The following is a 20,182-nucleotide window of genomic DNA, read 5'->3' as shown; positions in this document are numbered from 1 at the left end:
AGACTACTGCTGGCACTTCCCAGGGGACAGAATTCCTGATGCCTTGAATCCTTATCTTCTCAAGGACAAACTCTAGAGCAGAACTTATTGGCAGAACTTGAAACACTATGCAAGTTGTATGGGAGAAAGAAGCTCCCTGAGATACTCAGGGCATTACTGGTTAAACAAAAACAACAGCTGCAGTACTTTGAGTTGTCTGAAAGAGTCTGGAATTTGTTGTCGCAAATAGTTTCATTACCAAGAAATAGTGTGATGACTTTGTCCTTACTCTGAAAGAATGGTCAGCAAAAAATTGGAAGGTGGCTAAAATGTCAAGCTTAACAATATATATGTGGCTGAAGAATGGCAAGAAACTATTTTAATTTCAATTTTATGAAGACCGAATATAGTTTAGATATTAAGAATTTTTGTGACACACGGCTGGTATTGATGTTTGTACACCTATGCATTAAATTCAATTTGCTAAATTGACCTAAATAAATATCTCACCTGCGCTTTATCTCTTTCATTCTGTAGTCCAATATAGCAAGAATATTGATACTCATGAAGGCATGCCAGCTAATTTGCACCTAATATCATCTTCCCAAACATGGAGAATTCCAGATTAGCATTTATGAATATGTGGCATTTTTCCTACAATATTTTTATTGTAAGATTATTATCCTCCAGTATTGAAATCTAGCTTCAGCCCTTTGAAGAAAAATCTTTTATTCTCCATTTTTGGTGCTGAAAAGCAATGAAATTGTTTTTCTCACTGTTTTGTTCTTTGTTGCCAATTCTTTAATGTTTCTGTAATAGCATCAAAAAGCATATCACCTACCACTCTCATGTAGGGGAAAACTGCTTTCAGGTTATGCTATGGTGATCAGATACCTATTTGTTATTGCACAGCGAGTATAATTTACTTTTACTTTTAAGTCAGTTGATTATTGACCTGAATGGGTCTCAACTGCTTGCATCTTGTGTTAAACAATAGCTAATGTTAGTAGTGAGATTTTTGAAACTGCATTATTTTCAAGCAAATCTCAGTGCTGTCTCTCTGCTTTCAGCAAAGGGAATTTTCTATAATCCCTTCAAATTGTAAGCTTTTCCTTTGACAGAAACTTAAAAGCACATTTTGCTTTTTACTTTTACTTAAAATCAAAAAGGTGGCAGAGCAACTTTTAAACTGATGCCAGGGAAGGAGAAGAGGCATGTCTGCCTTGGAACAAATCATTGTCCATGGATAAAGCAGAAAATATTTGTGATCATTCAAGTGCAGGAGAGGTAGAACCAGACTCTGAGAGGGCAATGTCATATGACAGCAATTCAAAGAAATCAATATATTTTTCACAGTATGTTTTTCATACATTTGGAAATGATCCACAGAATTACTTTAGGCATGGCCAAGGGCTTCGGAACCTTTTCTCCTTTGAAGACCATATCTCCAACGTATATCTAGGGCTAGCCCAAGACATTTTTGCCGCCTGAGGCAAAACACCAAATGGTCCCACCACTGCCATCACCCACACACTGACACAAATGTCATGGTGCCAAGTACCCAGTGCTGATTAGTTTATTTTCACCTTCAGAGAGAAGATAGGGTGATCATAAATTAGATAAGTTAACCATTTGCTGCCCTTCCATGACACCCAAAACCTTTTGCCTGAGGTAACAACCTCTCTCTATCTAACAACAGGGCCAGTGTTGGGGGATATCGTGCACTGCTTTTGAAATTCCTTACAATTCCAAAAGCCTTTTCCTAAATGATATTGGGAGAACTATTGTTCCGAGAAACTCAAAGCTCCTTTAGATGCATGGAACTAGTTGCATAGTTTTTTGGGGGAAGCCCATGTTTTTTGGGGGGAGTATGTGATTTTAGCGTGATAACCCACTAAACCTCTCAAAACTAGATTCAACAATGCTCAGACAGGTTGAGGGCGATATGTGAAGCAAAGTATTTTAATCTGGAAACAAAAAAACCACACAAACGAACTGTTTTCCTGAAACACTGAGCTACGTGGAAAAGAAATATGCATATTAACAAAAGGAATTCTTTCTCGATCCCCTTTCTTCACAGCAAGAAGAGCATATCCCCTACACGGCTTGTGGAAAGTGCGTGAGAATGACCTTCTGCACGAGTGCTGTCTTATTCTGGGTAAAGTTTCCACAACTGCTGCTTGTCATTTATTTAGCTTCGTCAGCATGATAGATTCTGTAAAGCTTAAATGGTTATGGCCCCTTCCTGAAGGACGGCTGTTCCTGTGGTGGACTCATTTCTCATGGCTGTACTGCTTCAGAATTGCACAGGACTTTTCTTAAAAACAGAACAAAACGCAACTTGCTACATTAATACATTTCTGCACATGGAAATCTAATATTGGAGAAAGTTCCAGCCTGACATTTTAAAGCTTTTCATGGGTTATTTTTGTCTTAAGAACACATTGAAAACAGCTCTCCTTTCAAAGGAGACAGTGCGAGGCACTGCGAGAATTGAGCCATGCGAGCAACTGTGCCTTTAAACTGGATCTCAGAATGGCAAGGATTCCTCACTTTGTTCTCCCTCACCTCCAAGAAAGCATCTTTCTTCCTTATGCCAGGCTTGATCCCTTACCTTGTCCCATTCTCCCTCTTTTTATGCTATCCTGCATTGAATTTCAGGTGTTTTTGCCTAGCTGGACTTCTCTCCTGATGGCTCCATTTCTGGATTTCTGTCTCCTTACTCCCATCTCGATCCCCCATCTCTTCTGAACCCCCTTCTTACCTCTTCTGCATCAGCTTGAGTTCTTGGATACTTTGGCTCATTTCCTTCACAGGTTATATTTCAAAGGTACGTTTTAAAACATCTACAAATGATACGTATGTGCACAGCAGAACATGATACCAGCAGCTTCTATAATAGGACTCATGTTCTAGGGAGCTGAGATAGATAACGGCTGGCCTGGCACTTGGGAGAAAACATAATGGTTTTTTTGCCATGAAGTGATGGTCAGTCTAAACCTCGTTACCTTTCCTGCCACTTTTTTCGGATGTGTTGTTCCAGGCATCTGGTTCAATAGTGTGTTACAGATTACAGTGGTACCTCGGGTTACATACGCTTCAAGTTACATACGCTTCAGGTTACAGACTCCGCTAACCCAGAAATATTACCTTGGGTTAAGAACTTTGCTTCAGGGTGAGAACAGAAATCGCGTGGCTGCGGCGCAGCAGCAGCATGAGACCCCATTAGCTAACGTGGTGCTTCAGGTTAAGAACAGTTTCAGGTTAAGAACGGACCTTCAGAACGAATTAAGTACATAACCAGAGGTACCACTGTAATGCGTCTTTTCCTACCCATTTCATCTGATTAAGAGAGCAAAGCTGGGTGTCCTTTGCTCCCCACCCCACCCCAATTCCAGCTTAATTCAAAGGAGAAACTAAAAGAAGTCTATACAGCCATGGGGGGAAATGTGTGGCATCCTGGAAGAGTTTCAAAAATAGTTCCAATGTGCACTAGCCAATGCCAGTGGTAGGATTGTCATTAGCACGGCTGTAGATACTGCCATGGAAGTGCTACTGTAATCTTCCTCTTAAGGAACATACCACAGGGCTATGAGAAGGAAGGACATTGCAATGAGCAGAGGCAACTGGCAAAAGGAGGAAACTAAAATTATATTCAGGGCTGGAGGGGTGAAATTTATTACAGAGTGTTGCACTGCATGCTATTCTTGTGTTCCTGTCTATCTCCCTTTCTCCACTTTTTCTTTCACCCTCCATTTCCAGTTCCCAGTGCTCACCTACCTGTTTTCTCCCGCACAAATAGATATTGTGGATGCTGTTGTAGGAAATGTTTTCTGTACCAGAAATGAAGTAGAAAATTCATAGGTTGCCAGCTTTCAAGAAGTAAAATCCAGGACAAGAAGTTGTTGAGCTTTTTCTTAGGAAGACCCAAGCTTTTTTCTGAGATAAGCCCCCAAAATACAATTTTTCAATTGACTTGCGTAAGATCCAGGACAATTTCCGCCCAGAAATTCCCCCCAGACTTCAATTCCAGCTTGGAAATCCCAGTACTGTCCAGGAAAATCTGATCATATGGCAGCCCTAAGATTCAGCGAACCCATATTTACTGCTGGGGGAAATTTAATGTCTTAAAAAATGAGTTACGATTTGGGAGTTTAATTATGTTCAGGAAGTTTTATTATGAGAGGAATGAAATGCATTGTAGGTATATGCATCAGAATAATAGTATATTGATTGCTATATACAATCAATCAGTGGCATAAAGGAAAGTCGGTGTTAACGATTGCATAGACACTTACTGATACATTTAATCACACTTTTGAATAATGTATAAATCTAATATATTTGTATTTATAGTTTCATTTACTTTTTCTGTAATTATATATGTTACTGTGTTTATATAATAAATTCATCAATTAAATATCTGTGTGTGCACGCTATGTATGCGTATATATGTGACACATAAAATATATCATGCTTATTACATAGCAGTTATGTTGTTATTTGATTTCAGATCCTGCTCATTATCGCCTCGGTTATTGGCATAATCGTTTACAGGCTGTCTGTTTTCCTGGTGTTTTCCGCAACGCTCCCAAGGCATATCAATGGCACTGAAGCCATCCAGAAGTACTTGACTCCGCAAGCAGCAACTTCAGTTTCTGCTTCCATCATAAGCTTCATCATCATTATGATTCTGAACATGATCTATGAGAAAGTAGCAATCATGATTACTGACTTTGGTAAGATGATCTCTTGCCCCAGCTACAAAGCCTTTCAGAGTAAATGGAGAAAAACGTTGTGTTCTTAAGGGGTAACTCAGCAAAAGAGGATGCCTCTGCCATGTATTTGAGAACTTTCCCCACCATTGCTTGCAACGACTTCTAAAGATTTTAAAGTTCAGGCTTTCTCAGTTAACAAAGAAATGACATTCAGCTCCTTGCCTAAGGAATCCTTCTATAGCCAGCATGAAAGATCAATTGTTTACAGCTGTATATTTATGAAACTGACAAAGCACGGAAGATTACTGTAATAATTCCAGCCTTATGAAAATGGATCAGCACTGCATAATGCATTCAATTACATTCGGTACTGTTTATAGATAGCGTAGTCATTTTCTTGTAAATAAAAAGGGAAAGAATCACTGTTTGAAACCCTTCATGCCTTAGTAAATAGCGAAAACAGAGCAAACACTGCTGGTTTCCTTCCCATCCAGGTCATTTACATTAAAGGAGCTGTCCTATTTTGGCGCATCTAAAGTAGCTTCATTTTAATATTCTTTCATTTGCATCACATCAAAATGTTATGTTCATTATGTATTGAATCTGCTGGAGGCTTTTTGCATTGAGAATTGCTGCTTGTTCTTGTGTGGAAGAGCACATATTTCCCCCCCTTTTTATAACACGTTGTCATGAAATTAACATAATGGCTACAGTATATTAGAGAACTCCAAATAATCTAAATTATAAAGATGTAAATTGTATTCAAGTCTACGACATACATATCTCGAAAGCTCTTCTCGAGTTAACCATTTCTCTCTCCCTCACCCCTTAAACTACAGAACTGCCAAGGACGCAGACCGATTATGAAAACAGCCTCACCATGAAGATGTTCTTGTTCCAATTTGTCAACTATTATTCTTCCTGTTTCTACATTGCATTCTTTAAGGGTAAATTTGTAGGTTACCCTGGCGACCCTGTTTATTGGCTGGGGAAATACAGAAATGAAGAGGTATGAATGAACTACCTGCAGTGGGCTGTCCTCTCTTCATTTTTAATTTTTTTTCAGCTAGAAGTCTTAGGGTCAAACCAGATGTTACACATAGATGGAAGTAACATTAGCCAAATATCATTTTTAAAGAATTTTTGTGCAGAAGGAAAAGCAGATGCTTAACCCTTTCCTGACTAACTGCTTTTCATAAACTTCAAAGTAGGAAAACAGACAGAAGATGAACACTGCTGCTTCTGCTGCACGTTTCCCAGTTCCCCCTTCAAAAGCTTAATTTGACTTTTGAAAAGCCCATCGTGGTAATATTATACATGTATGCGTGTAACATCTAGTGTGGCCCTGAATCTTGGCCACTTCATCAGTTTCAAGAGATACATGGGAAGCAGTGATGGTGTTAAGGTTTGGTGGGATTGCGATCTCGCAATGGTAAACTGAAGAACTCAGCTTCACAGCTACCGCCATTTTGAGCTGAGTCCGAAGTCCTCCAAGCTCATATTCCACCAAACCTCAGGTGCCGTAGCTTCTTGCAGCCACCACTGATCCCCCTCTCCCCAAAAAATAACTTACCGTATTTTTCGCTTTATAGGACACACTTTTTCCCCTTCAAAAATGAAGGGGAAATGTGTGTGCATCCTATGGAGCGAAGACGCCATAGCCCCGCGATCCTCTCCCGGCTGGAGAGGTGACGCACGGCTATAGAGGCTCCTGCCATAGCCGCGCGTCACCTCTCCAGCCGGGAGAGCGCGTGGGGGGGGCTAAAGCAGCCCCCCGCGACCCTCTCCCGGCTGGAGAGGTGACGCGCGGCTATGGCAGGAGCCTCTCCGCTGCGCCTTTCCGCTGCTCCCTGACCTGCTCTTTGGGGCTGGTGGTGGGCTTCCCCCCCCCAGCCCCAAAGAGCAGGTCGAAAGGAACCTGAAGTCTGGAGAGCGAGAGGGGTCAGTGCACACCGACCCCTCTCACTCTCCAGGCTTCCAAGGTAGCCGCCTGAACGCACCTTAAACGGCACCTTGTTTTAGAGCGGGAAAACAAGAGGGGGAAAGTTCTCCCCCTCTCTGTGCATTGCCTCCTGCTGCTTCACTGAAGGGGCGCTGGGCAGAGAGGGGGAGAATTTTTTTTTCTTGTTCTCCCCCCTCTAAAACAAAGTGCGTCCTATTGTCCGGTGCGTCCTATGGTGTGAAAAATACGGTAGCTACAATGGTTTAGGGAAGTTTTTAATGTTTGAAGTTTTATTCTGTTTTTAATGTTCTGTTGAAAGCCACCCAGAGTGGCTGGGGAAACCCAGCCAGATGAGCAGGGTAGAAATAATAACATGGTGGTGATGATAATATGATGATGGAGAGGCCTCACAAAATGGTCAACGTTGCTTGAAATAGCAGGTGATTTGCTTACTTCCCTTAATGGCTGTGAACACTGCAAATGGCAATACCACTATAGACAACACGGCGCTGTTACTATTCCACACCTGTAAAAAGAATCTTTGGGGCTGCTTCAGCCCCTCCACTCTCCCCACCACTACCCCACATAACTAAAGTGTGAGAAATGTAAGTGCCCTGATTCAGGTCAGGGCACTGACAGAAGCAGATAGGGCCAGCCCAAGACATCTTGCTGCCCAGGACAAAGGCAATATGGTGCCTTTCACTCTGTGATTCTTCTTTCAACACTGACAATAGGACGCAAACCTGCACCATATCCGAGGACAGCAAGCTAACTTTTAGACCCAAGGCAGGCAACTGCAAGGCACTCAGAACCCTCCAACTTCTTGCTTCACTGCCTAAAAGCAGGGCAAGTTCTGGAAGTAGGCTTCTGAGCGAGTGTCCTTGACTGCAAGATTAACTATATGCTATCCCCACGCTGGTAATCAATTATTTTGGAGGGCACAGATTATGGTTAAAGGTAAATGTAGTTCTGCTGCAGACAAGTTTAACCTCTAAACTCTGTGAGCTGAAGGCTACAGGAGCCATATGTAAGCTATTCTTTGCTTTTCGAAGAAAAAGTCTGGTATAAATGAAGCAAATTTATTAAAAATGAAGGTGTTACTTTTTTTAGTAATAATCACCAATGTTAGATGGTTTGTGCATTTTTCTGGAGAGTTATCTGAATAGAATGATGCCAAACAAAACATTATGCTAGTCTTTTTGAAGTAACAGAATATATTTTAATATGTTTTCATTAATTGAAAGTTCATTCCCTGCAGCTAATGAGCTGGAAAAATTCATGTCCACCCTCCCCCTTCTTCTTCCAATCCTAGTGTGATCCAGGTGGATGTCTCCTTGAACTTACAACACAACTGACAATAATAATGGGAGGCAAAGCAATCTGGAATAATATACAAGAAGTGCTTCTTCCGTAAGTAAATAGTGTTGATAGCTAGTTGTCAAAACCAAACCTGAATTTGAATACAGGGTGGTTGTTTTTAGTGAACCTGAATTTAAACCTCTTGGTTGCTTTGAGCTCACAGCAGAAGGCAGCCCCTAAAACACAAAAAGCTGCAACCGATTTTTTTAAAAAAACTGTTTTAATGATCAGAAATTCATGAGGACTCCATAGGAGGTGAGAAACAGCCTCATCCAATCCTACAGATTTGGGAAATATTAATGAACAGTGTGATAGTTGTGCCTTATTTTACTTTCTGAAACGTAGGACTGGTTCAAACTATGACACTATGGCATGCTGGAAATTTTAAGAAACAAGTGGCAGAGGATTAAAGCAAGGTCCAGAAACATTAGTCTCCATCAATGGAAAACACAGCAACATATGCTTTTGACCATGAAGAGGTCATGAATGGAATCCCTATTCTCTATTGTTTTGTCTCCATTATTTTTTTAAGGTAGAAAAATGAGGATCCAAACAGGTCAAATCCATCAGAGCCTATACAGATGAACTAATGGATGGCTCTCCCAGTGTAACATGTAGCTTGACCTTGGCTGTATCTGCCAGAAAAGGCAAAACTGAGCCCATTATTATAAAAGCAAAGAGGCAGACTTAGCTATTCCATATTGGACAAAAAATTGCATGATTTCTACCATAAAGAATAAATCTAGCTGGTGATCTCCATTCATAGGTGGCTTAAGAACCTGATTGGAAGATTTTGTTCAGCTTCACGGTCTGAGAAAGTTGTCCCTCGCTGGGAACAGGACTACCACCTACAACCCATTGGCAAACTTGGATTGTTTTATGAGTATCTTGAAATGGGTAAGCTGGCTCCTATAATTCTTTTTAATAATTAACATTCTATTAAATAAAAGCGGGATGGGTGGTTTTTTCTAGATTGGATGGCTGGGCTATTCCTTTCTTTAAAAAAAAATCTGAACACAAAGTATTTAACTGTGGTTGTACACAAGACATTATGGTTGCACTTACCTGAGAGTAAACACCTCTGGATACAGTGGGGCTTTACTACAGAGTGAACAACCACATGATTCTTCTCTAACTGTACTATTTAATGTTGCTCTCTTGCATATATATATATATATATATATATATATATATATATATATAAAGATTTCCACACACCCCATGTCCTGATTGGCATTATAAATTCCTTTTTACAATGGCGTTGGTTTCTTGCTGGCTACAGAGTGCAGATAATGAATGGAATCAACTAAGTATTACTCAAAGTAATTTACTCAGAGTGAATTAATGAAGGTGACTAAGATGGGTCCATTAGTTTCAATGGATCTAGTCTGAGTAAATCTTAGCTGAATATCACCCATAGACTTTGGGTAACTTTCCCATACTTTTCTGATCCAAGAACCCAGCTCTTTCAAGTGATCTAGAGTAGCTCTGTTTAGCCACTGGGTTTGGCATGCCTGACTTTTGAAAGCGCACACAATGCTAATTAATATTTCACCAGTGTTTGTCACATTTCTCATTGGCAGTTATACAGTTTGGATTTGTCACTTTGTTTGTGGCCTCGTTCCCACTGGCTCCCCTTCTGGCACTTATGAACAATTTACTGGAAATACGTATAGACGCCTGGAAGATTACCACACAGTTCAGGCGCATAGTTCCTCAGAAAGCTCAGGACATAGGAGCATGGCAGCCCATCATGCAAGGAATAGCTCTTCTTGCTGTGGTGACCAATGTAAGTACAGTCTTTAAGTAGTGACAATTTGGGATCTGAAATGCCAAACAGTTATTTCCCATGGGGAAGTGTTCTTCAATCAGTTGTAAAGTCCGTTCTCCATATTCGCACCTTCGAACAGTATGAAATTGTTGACATGTTAGATGTTCTCCATTTCCTTGAGGAATGAGAAGTCCAGCGACAGTGGTACCAATGGTTGGTTGGTTGGTTGGTTTTTTATGAGATACCAATTAAGACTCATGGTGCCTTTGTGATATCTGTTTGTATACAAGCTGACCATCTTGGGTTGTACTTTATTGCACATTCTATTTTGTTCTTATTTTGTATTGCGCTTTAAATTGTTATGACCCATTGCAAGACAATGTGTGAGGACAGCTGGTATATAAATATTATAAATTAAATAAGCATATTCCCTTTGCTTTCTCTTTCTCCCTTTGAGGACAGGGTCAACAAAACCCTACTGCAATGAATTTTGCTAAGGCTCTGCGGTAGGAGTTTCCACTCAATTAAACTGGCTGGTGCCAGGTTTAGTGTCCAAAATTTACTGCTAGCTGGCACCATGCTAGAGGCATTCCCCTTACTCTTTTACACAGGAGGAGGGAATGCATCTTCTGAGATGCCTCTGGCAACACTAACTAGTAAGTCACTTAAAAAGAAATCTTGTGTGGTTTTCCTCCTGAGCCGATGTTTTCTTCATCTAAAAAGTTCAATTGTTTCAAATGGACTCAGGTGGTTTGATCATAGAACAGCCAAATAATTATTGCCTCCTAAGTTTTACCGAGAGCTGACTTATTGAAATTAATGGATCAAAGTTTGCCATGGCTATTAATTTCAAGTGGGTCTACTCTTGAGTAGAACTAGCACGGATTGCAACCCTTAGTAACAATAGCCACTGAAAATGCACAGTGGCCCAGGAAGCCTGACTGTCATAACCGCAGCAGAGGCTTTCTAAAATAAAAAAATAAAAATCCCCAAAATAGTTGATGCCATGCTTCTTTCACAGCAAGTTCCATTTCTTTCCACTTTATGGATTACTCTGCAAAACTGGCAGAACTTTAAGTGGATATTGTACAAAGCTACCTTGGCACTTAAGAGTTCATGCAGCAGAGCTGACATTGCTATATTCAGTTGCCAGGCATAAGCCCAGCTTTCATTTGTTCTGGGGTAATAGGAAAAGTGATCACGTCTTGGAACATTGAAATCAGAATTTTTTTGTGTGTGATCCTCTTTTTTAAAAAAACAGCCTACAAATGGTGGGGTGGGGAGTTTATTTTTACAGAGCATCCAGAAGAATATATTCTCCTGTGTGTGTCATCACTGCTATTGCACATCTGGAAATCATTTGAAAGAGGTGAAAGTTTATGTGGGAAGAATACTGGAGGGGTGAAGAGAGAAAGGCAGCGTAAAGAGCAAATAGGTTACACTGAATTCCAAATAACGTTTCGCAATAACTCAATGTTCTTATGCATAGGAAAAGTGGGAAGCGGGGGCAGCATTAGAAAGGTATAATATTGTGATCACTCAGAGGGTGTTCCCTACTAGCATGCATAAACCTGATTCTTATAATCATTTCTGCAAAGCCACCAGGGTATTACATCCACAGTTTATTGCATGCATTGTGTGGTCGTCTGTCAGGGAAAAGCTGCTTATGTTTTATCCCACCCTCTCACCAGGGACACAGACCATTGCACATAGCCTGTTGTGGGTACAATCAGAATGGAAACAGGAAGGGAGTTGAGATTTTTTGACAGCCAGAAACTGGAGAGATCTGGATGTGTTGCGCTTCTGTTTTGTACAATAATATATTTCCCATTTCCAGACAGATACACACACACACACACATTCCCTCTCTCGTTGTATAAAATTCTACCTAGATGCAGTTAAATCTTGCCCATTTCCCTCTCTTTTCAAATGCAGGCAATGATAATTGCTTTTACGTCCGATATGATTCCACGCCTGGTGTATTACTGGTCATTTTCCGTTCCTCCCTATGGAAGTCAGAGCACTTACTCCATGAAGGGGTACATAAACAACACACTTTCCGTCTTTGCTGTGTCAGACTTCAGAAACGAAAGCAAGCCAGCCGCTCTTCCCATGTTTGCCAACCAGACAACATGCAGGCAAGTCTATTTTCCCATTTAAAATAGCGTATATATATATATATATATATATATATATATATATATATATATACCGTATTTTTCGCTCTATAACACGCACCTGACCATAACACGCACATCATTTTTAGAGGAGGAAAACAGGGGGGGGGGAATTCTGAATGAAACAGTGGATGTATCATTTTTGTGCTTCATGCTATGGCCACAGACATGTGATGTGATGGTGAATTTGGGGTGACCCAATGCAAAAATCCCGAGAATCCCTGTGGATTCATGCTTTGTAACCATGTTTTTGCACCATTGCAGCACCAAGCAACAGTGGGTGCGTGATTTTGGGGGGGCAGGCTATAGCCATGGACATGCTATGTGATCTGATGGTGAATTTGGGGTGACCCAATGCAGAGATCCTGAGGATCCATGTGGATCCATGCTTTGTAACTGCATTTTAAGTGGGGAGGGAAGAAAAACACAGAAGGGACAAGGAGCATAAGAATGCAGGAGAGGAATTTAACGGGAGGGAGGAAAGAAAGACAAAAGTCCCCCCACCCCACCCAAGCCAGCCCTCTCTCTCCCTCTCTCTCTCCCCCTCTCTCCCACCTGCATGTTTTCTGGCTGCCTGTGAGGAGCAGGGAGAGGAAATAGAAGGAAGGACGCTCTGCTTTCCCCTCTGCTTGCCTGGAGGGGAGGGGATTTGCCTGCTCTTTGTTCCGTTTGAGCAAACACAGCAACGAAACACAAGAGGGTGGGCAGTAAGACCCTGAGGCAGAATGCAGGAAAGCAGCAACTTCCTCTTTTCAGGTTTCCCTTCTCCCACCGCGATTTGATTTTTGACTGATTTTTGTTCCTGCGCTTGCCCTAGTCGGCTCCAGGGACCACACATTCGCTCAATAACACGCACAGACATTCCCCCTTCCTTTTTAGGAGAAAAAATCTGCGTGTTATAGAGAGAAAAATACGGTATATAGTCGTACCTTGGTTCTGTAATGCCTTGCGAGCTGAACATTTTGGCTCCCGAACGCCGCAAACCCAGAAGTGAGTGTTCCGGTTTGCAAACGTTCTTTGGAACCTGAATGTCTAACATGGCTTCCACAGCTTCCAATTGGCAATTGGAAGCAGTGCCTTGGTTTCCAAACATTTTGGAAGTCGAACGGACTTCTGGAACGGATTCTGTTCGACTTCCAAGGTCTGACTGTATATATACTCTCCCTCTCCCTCTCCCTCTCCCTCTCCCTCTCCCTCTCCCTCTCCCTCTCCCTCTCTCTCTCTCTCTCTCTCTCTCTCTCTCTCTCTCTCATACACACATGTCTTCACTTATACTTTACCTCTCAGCATTGTAAAGTAATAGTAAACAATGGTCAAAAGAGAAGATAATTTTAGTGTCGACAAAATAATGCAATTCAGTAGATGTGATTTATCTGCATTTTGTTCTCATTATGGGACAGCTGCATATTCCTGCACTGCAGGGGGTTAGACTAGATGATCCTCAGGGTCCCTTCCGGGTCTACAATTCTACGATTACATTCTGCTTAACTTGTGTGTTGCCTTATCAGGAGAATGGGATGGATTTTGCTCCCCCTTCTGGCCTGTGTGCCATATTGCAGAGTCTGCTGAAATGATTGCTTCATTGTCTTTGACTGTTAGGTACCGGGATTTCCGATACCCCCCTGGGCACGAACATCAATATGAACACAATATCTATTACTGGCATGTTATTGCAGCCAAGCTCTCATTCATCATTGTCATGGAGGTCAGTATATTTCCTCCTAAAAGGAGTTTCTTCATCATTTTGGATTAAAAACCATGTCAGCATGTGTCTTCCATTCCTTCATCCTAAAGTTGCAGTAGTACCCTTTGTATACCTTGCGTAAGCCCAGCCCAGCCATGCAATGGGGTGGAAATTTCTCAGGCATATTTTTCAGAATTTTCCTGGTGCGATCCTCATGAAAATCAATAAATTTGAGTGGGGGAGTTGAGAGGGGGTGGAATCAGCAAACAGATTTTTCTGATCTCAATGGAAACAAAACTTGCCATGCAGTTTTGGTGCAGCCTGCCTCAATGGCATACATTTCGGAAGAAAAACATATGAAAATTGTGCAAAATGAAATCCTCATGAATGTCCTCCATCTAAAGCATGTCTAAACAAAAGCTACCAGCTCTTCCCTTTCTCCTTTTCGGTGGAGGGTGGAGAAATACTGAGCAAATCTTGAATACTGTTTTCGGGGTGTGTGGTTTTTTGAACTGCCTTTCTGGAGACTGAGATGGGGGGGGGGACAAAAAGGCAAAAAGTTTGTGAATGCATTAAAAAAATTATGTTATTAGTAGCTATTTTTAACTCTGTCTGTAAGGATATTAAACTCCACTAAGATCTCTGCCTGCCACCCTAGTTGGGAGTTAAAAGTAAAGCCTGCAAAAAAAGAAAAAAAAAGAGCCATTGCACAAAAATCCAAATTTTCGCCTTCCCTTGGTTAACTATTTATTTTTTTTAAGACATTTGTGTATTGCTTAATTATTCACACTTCTAAGCAGTGTCCTTTTACATCAAAACAATCCACAGAAAATGGGACAACGAAGCAATAAATGTTTATCACAAAACTAGACTACCTCAAAAGTGCCGGCTGGAACAAGAAAGTCTGATTTAGGCACCTGAAGTTCAGCAATAATAATTTTATAATAGTAATAATTTTATTAATTATACCCCGCCCATCTGTCTGCAAGGGGAGGGACCTGTCTAATCTCAGTTGGGATGGAATCCCACAGCCTTGGGCCCACAACACTGAATGTGCAGGATGGCAGCGATGGTGCAAAACATAAAATACATTCGAACTTTCAGCTCGGGGAAACACTGGTTCTTCACAAAGGGGGTAAATGGGCAGCTAGGAAGCTGCTGTCCCCCCAGAGTCTGTCCCCAGGGAGGACTCCAATGAGGGTCCTTCTCTGTCCATATTGCACAAACAGTGCCTAGCTCTGTGGTCTCCATGGTAGGTAGCACATTGGGATGGCAAAGATAAACAGCTGCATGGCTGGCGCTTTCCTAGCAGGGAGCGGAGAGAGAAATAAATTGCCACCTGGGCATGCTCTCAGAAACTCTCTTAGCAACCAGCAGGAAACCTTAAAGAAACATTTCCCCTTGCCGTGCATTAGAGGCTGTTTCTTTGCATCTCCAAATTAGATTGATCCTTTGAAATGAATGTGAATGTGCAGATCCTCATGCGTCTGTTATCTGAGTGCACATAGGTCATATCTGCACTATGAATTTAAAGTGCTATTGTATCATTTTGAACAGTAATGGCTTCCTCCCCCCAAAACAATCCTGGGAACTGCAGTTTGTTAAGGGTGCTGAGAAATGTTGGGAGACCTCTATCGCCCTGCCACAGTTGCCAGAGTGGTATAACAATCAGTCTCCTTTCCCGGGGAATTCTGGGAATTGCGGTTCTGTGCAGGGAATAAAGGTTAACGTAAAGGGACCCCTGACCATTAGGTCCAGTCGTGACCGACTCTGGGGTTACGGCGCTCATCTCGCTTTATTGGTCGACGGAGCCGGCGTACAGCTTCCGGGTCATGTGGCCAGCATGACTAAGCCGCTTCTGGTGAACCAGAGCAACGCACGGAAACGCCGTTTACCTTCCCGCTGGAGCGGTACCTATTTATCTACTTGCACTTGATGTGCTTTCGAACTGCTAGGTTGGCAGGAGCAGGGACTGAGCAACAGGAGTTCACCCCGTCGCGGGGATTTGAACTGCCGACCTTCTGATCGGCAAGTCCTAGGCTCTGTGGAATCACCTAACCTGACAATTCTCAGCACCCTGAAGAAACTGCAATACCCAGAATTCTTTGGGAGAAGCCGGGACAGTTAAAGTGGTGTAGCAGCGCTTTAAATGCGTTTTGCAGATGTGGCCAACAGACTTCCAGATTGCGGCAAAAGTCAATAACGGGGCAATATTACTCTCTTTTATAATGGTTGTATATTCTGAGTAGCTGACTCTGTTTGTGTTCCCTCCCCCTCCCCCATCCAGCATATCATCTACTTGGTGACATTTGCTATTTCACACATAATTCCCGATGTGTCAAAGAAAACCAAAAGCAAAATTAAACGGGAGAAGTATCTAATACAGACACTCCTGCATGAGAATCCTGTGAAAGCTATGAAGAAGAATATGGGGAGCATCGCCGACAAAATATTAAAAGGCGCAGATGGGACTTTCCGGCCTAAAACTGAATAGAGACATGACAGCCTGACAGTGCCTAGCCAGTGGTGTGTGAATCTTTCTACCAAAACAAACAAACAAAGGGATCGGACCAAAGACTTGGTAGAACATAATTGCAAAGGAAGAAGTGAATGTTGGCTGTTATAAAGGGGCTGTCCTAATCTAGACTTTTGTGGTGTGCCTTCCAACTGTATGCCATTTGAAACCAAACCTCAGAAACCAAACCACTTGTCTTAAGAGGGACACGGCTTATTCGGACCAGTTTTGAGTACTTTGATTGCCTTCTCCAGCTTTATCAAACTGGGTAGAAATGGACACTGTGGCAAGGAGGGGAAACAGGGCTGCCTACGCTGGCCTCAGACTCGAGCCCCCTCCGCTCAAATGTACAGTCTGCACAAAATGAATTTAAGCAAAATGACAATCCAAAGGTAAGGGGGGGAAACCACTCTTGTGTTCCATAAAGCCTTAAGAGATATGTATACTGAAGGGAATGCAGTAATGTTCAACCAGGAATGGCCAGTGCAGTGGGGCAGCGACATGCCCCAGCTCCCCTGACAGCAGTGTTGCTGCTGCTCAATGGGGCAGGGCTGGGGCTGGGTGGCAGTGAAGGCAGCAGTAGAGCAAATCCAGTGTCTCCTTCCGACATTGGCCCAACCTGACTGCCATGCTGCCCCATCCCATTAAGGAGCAGCTGAACCACTGCTGTACAAGCAGCCGCGTGGCCTTGCTACTCTGCACTGGCTACTCCTGCATTCAGCATAATATGAAGGGATTTGCATCCCAGTCAGAGCCGTACTGCCACTGGCACCTCTACTGATTAGAAGAGCCACAGAAGAGTGGACATTTCAGACCTGCTTCCGTTTTTGCTCTGTGCTCTTCTAATTATCCACCTCTCATTTCAACCTGAATGTCCCTAGAAGTCTCTGGCAAGTAGTTCACAGTGCTAGCAGACATTACTCTTGTTTCATGGATCTATAGCCATTCTTCTGTTTCACTGGAATCCCAAGCTCATGTTGATTTCTGAAGAATGTTTGAGTGTTCAGCTGCCATCTTAGCTTCGAAATGCAGAGTGGAAGATCTTGCACTGGTTTGTAGTTCAGACTATGGACTTGTCATACCTGATCAATGTAATGCATTACAAAAGACACCACCGAGAAATATTAAATGGGATGGAGAAAGCCTTTTCAGTCATTCAGAATGTTGAACTAATATTCAACTCCCAACTTCCAGACCAGGGGTCAGCAAACTTTTTCAGCAGGGGGCTGGTCCACTGTCCCTCAGACCTTGTGGGGTGCCAGACTATATTTTGGGGGGGAAATAATGAACGAATTCCTATGCCCCACAAATAACCCAGAGATGCATTTTAAATAAAAGGGCACATTCTACTCATGTAAAAACATGCTGATTTCTGGACTGTCTGCGGGCCGAATTTAGAAGGTGATTGGGCCAAATCCGGCCCCCCAGACCTTAGTTTGCCTACCCATTTTCCAGACCATGGGAGCATTGTGCCTGTTGATCCAATACACAAACACTAACCCCTCACTTCACTTAAGTGAACATAAACATGGATATGCAGCCACATAGAAGAAGAGATATCTCCATGTGGCTGTGTATATAATACAGTGGTGCCTCGCAAGACGAAAAGAATCCGTTCTGTGATTCTCTTCGTCTAACGGTTTTTTTCGTCTTGCGAAGCAAGCCCATTGACGGATTAGCGGATTAGCGGCTTTTAGCGGCTTATCGGATCAGCTGATAAGCGGCTTAGCAGCTTAGAAAAAGGGGGGGAGGGGAAAAAACCAGCAGGAACTCGCAAGACATTGTCGTCTTGCGAAGCAAGCCCATAGGAAATTCATTTTGCGAAGCACCTCCAAAACGGAAAACTCTTTCGTCTAGCGAGTTTTCCGTCTTGCGAGGCATTCGTCTTGCGGGGCACCACTGTAATTTGATTCAGGTAGGTGTGGGGTGAGTGTGTGTATCTACAAAACCATGTGTGAATTCTGAGTTGGCCTAATACATTTTGCTGCTTGAGGTGAAGGACGAAATGGTACACCCACGTATTCTGTGTGCTGAAGGTGACCAGACTGGCAGTAGAAGTACATGACACACACAACTCTATCCTCCAACATCTCACCATTGAGCCTCAGCCTCATAATCTGCCACCTGAGGCAGCTGCCTCCTTGGGCCTAATGGTAGAGCTAACTCTGATTCTAAAGAGGTCAATGAAGACAATAGTCTGATGTGTAACTTGTGTCACCAGCAAAGGAATATTTAGAATGGGGTGCAGCTTATAGTGCTTTATCACCAGGGGTGCCAACTTGAATAAAATGTTTGGGTGTGTGTGGAGATAATCCCGGCCCCACAAAATTTATCACAAGATGTGGTGCACGCATTCCATTTGAATGGCAATGCCCATCAACTGGGGAGGAGCTCAAATATTTTATGGGGGGGGGACGGGACAAAGGGACCTCAGCCCCTAGGAGTTGGCTCCTATGTTTATCACTGTTTCAGGAACAACTGGCTGGTATTGTAGGGAGTACATTGGCTCACAGAGCATTGAAAGTCTTTGTGCCAATTGATTTTGCAAAGCTTTTGACTGATCTAATAAAGATTACAAATAGAGGTACAGAATACGGTTTAGAATATTTGACAGTAATGACTGCTTTATTAAGTGGTTTTTCCAAGAATAGACGGATGTGTTGATGATGATAAAGTGTGCTGTGAAACTCTGACCACTGACAACTTGTTCTGACATTCAAATTAAGAGACTTACTCAAAAGATCTATTGTTTCACTGTGTTAATTGTGTATCAGCTATGAGGCAATGTGGCTAACTTTACATTTAATATGTATTAGGGGAGCCATAAGTGTTACTTATATATGATTATATATTATGAATACAGAGTTGCAGTTTTGGGTAATTGATTTTGTTTTAATCATGGTAACAGAAAAGAATATTGATGTAATGCTTGCATGTAGATAATCTTCTGTATTGCTGCTTCATTTAATCTCCCATCAATGCAACTTGACATATTTGTTATGTTGTATAATATGCGCACATACCATAATGAATATGTTCTACAGATACCTCCAATGAGGCCTGATGCAATCTTATGCTCAAAAGTAAATTGCACTGTGTTCAGTGGGTCTTTTTCCTCAGAGAGCAACTGGGGCTGCAGTCACATGCAGATTTACTGGGAATAAGATTCACTGAATACAACACAACCTATTTCTAGTATGCTTGGGTAGAACGGTGATGAGAATATATAGCTTTTTTCAGATAGGGTATCAACAAAGAAAAATTAGATATCCATCCCAGGTTCAAATCCTGAACTGAAATGACAGTTTCTAGTATCCCATTTCATGCCTTATCTGTCTCTTATTTTTCCCTGTTTGCAGACTACTTTAGCTCCCCAAAATTCTGGATCATACCAAGTGTTATGCAGAGACTTACCATGAGGCATGATAATTAAAATTTCTACACTATAATGCATATATTTTGGCTGATGTCCAGTGCTAATTATGCCCATGTTACTTTTGTCCATTAATTTCAATGGGTCTACTCTGGGTATGTCTTGGATCCCACCCTTTATTTGTACACCCACTTTACATAGATTTTAAAATTTCTGTTTCATCTATTCTGAAAACTGAAGTCGTCATTTGAGTTCATGGATTTCAGGCTAATATTTTACATTCAGCATCAAATAACCAGAGGTTCGTGTCTCAAGACTTGGTTGCTCAAATTGGTGTTTGTTTGAATTGATATGAAAGACTTCCTGTGCTGTTGGCTCTGGAGATTCACCCTTTCTTTGGGCATATTGCCTGACATGGGAATCACTCTTCCCTGAGCAGCATTTTTACCATCCAGTAATAGTTTATCCATAAGTTTCCCATAATACATAAGAGTTATTCTCCCCTTCCTAACTCAATTAGTCTTTATCTACAATATTATATCTAGTGCATGAACCGTGGGGCAGAATTCCCAAAAGATGCATGAACAAAAGGGGTGTGAGCTTTTACCAGACATCTACAGTCCTGCTTTTTGAATCTATATTTATTGATCTGAACCATCCTGCT

General features: G+C 42.0%; 1 protein-coding gene and 1 long non-coding RNA gene across 3 annotated transcripts in view; both read left to right on the top strand.

Moving 5' to 3' along the window:
* Nucleotides 1–17,506, top strand: part of ANO6 (anoctamin 6) — a 66,936-nt gene extending 49,430 nt beyond the window's left edge. For both annotated transcript variants that reach the window (XM_083463419.1, XM_083463420.1), the window contains exons 12-20: nt 2,060–2,137; nt 4,493–4,718; nt 5,537–5,706; nt 7,952–8,049; nt 8,765–8,895; nt 9,582–9,787; nt 11,705–11,907; nt 13,546–13,651; nt 15,918–17,506. In XM_083463419.1, the coding sequence (XP_083319545.1) occupies nt 2,060–2,137; nt 4,493–4,718; nt 5,537–5,706; nt 7,952–8,049; nt 8,765–8,895; nt 9,582–9,787; nt 11,705–11,907; nt 13,546–13,651; nt 15,918–16,124 (1,425 nt within the window). In that variant the 3' untranslated portion in view covers nt 16,125–17,506. The remainder of the gene's footprint in view (nt 1–2,059; nt 2,138–4,492; nt 4,719–5,536; nt 5,707–7,951; nt 8,050–8,764; nt 8,896–9,581; nt 9,788–11,704; nt 11,908–13,545; nt 13,652–15,917) is intronic.
* A 547-nt stretch (nt 17,507–18,053) lies between these two features.
* On the top strand, nt 18,054–19,600 carry LOC310687925. Its single transcript, XR_014516638.1, has 2 exons — nt 18,054–19,240; nt 19,295–19,600. It is a non-coding gene; the product is annotated as an uncharacterized lncRNA (long non-coding RNA).
* The last annotated feature ends 582 nt before the right edge of the window (nt 19,601–20,182 follow it).

The sequence above is a fragment of the Podarcis liolepis genome (assembly GCF_965112155.1).
Source record: "Podarcis liolepis genome assembly, chromosome: 10".
Lineage (NCBI taxonomy): Eukaryota > Metazoa > Chordata > Lepidosauria > Squamata > Lacertidae > Podarcis > Podarcis liolepis.
Note: the sequence above shows the minus strand (reverse complement) of the source record. Positions and strands in the feature narration are given on the sequence as shown.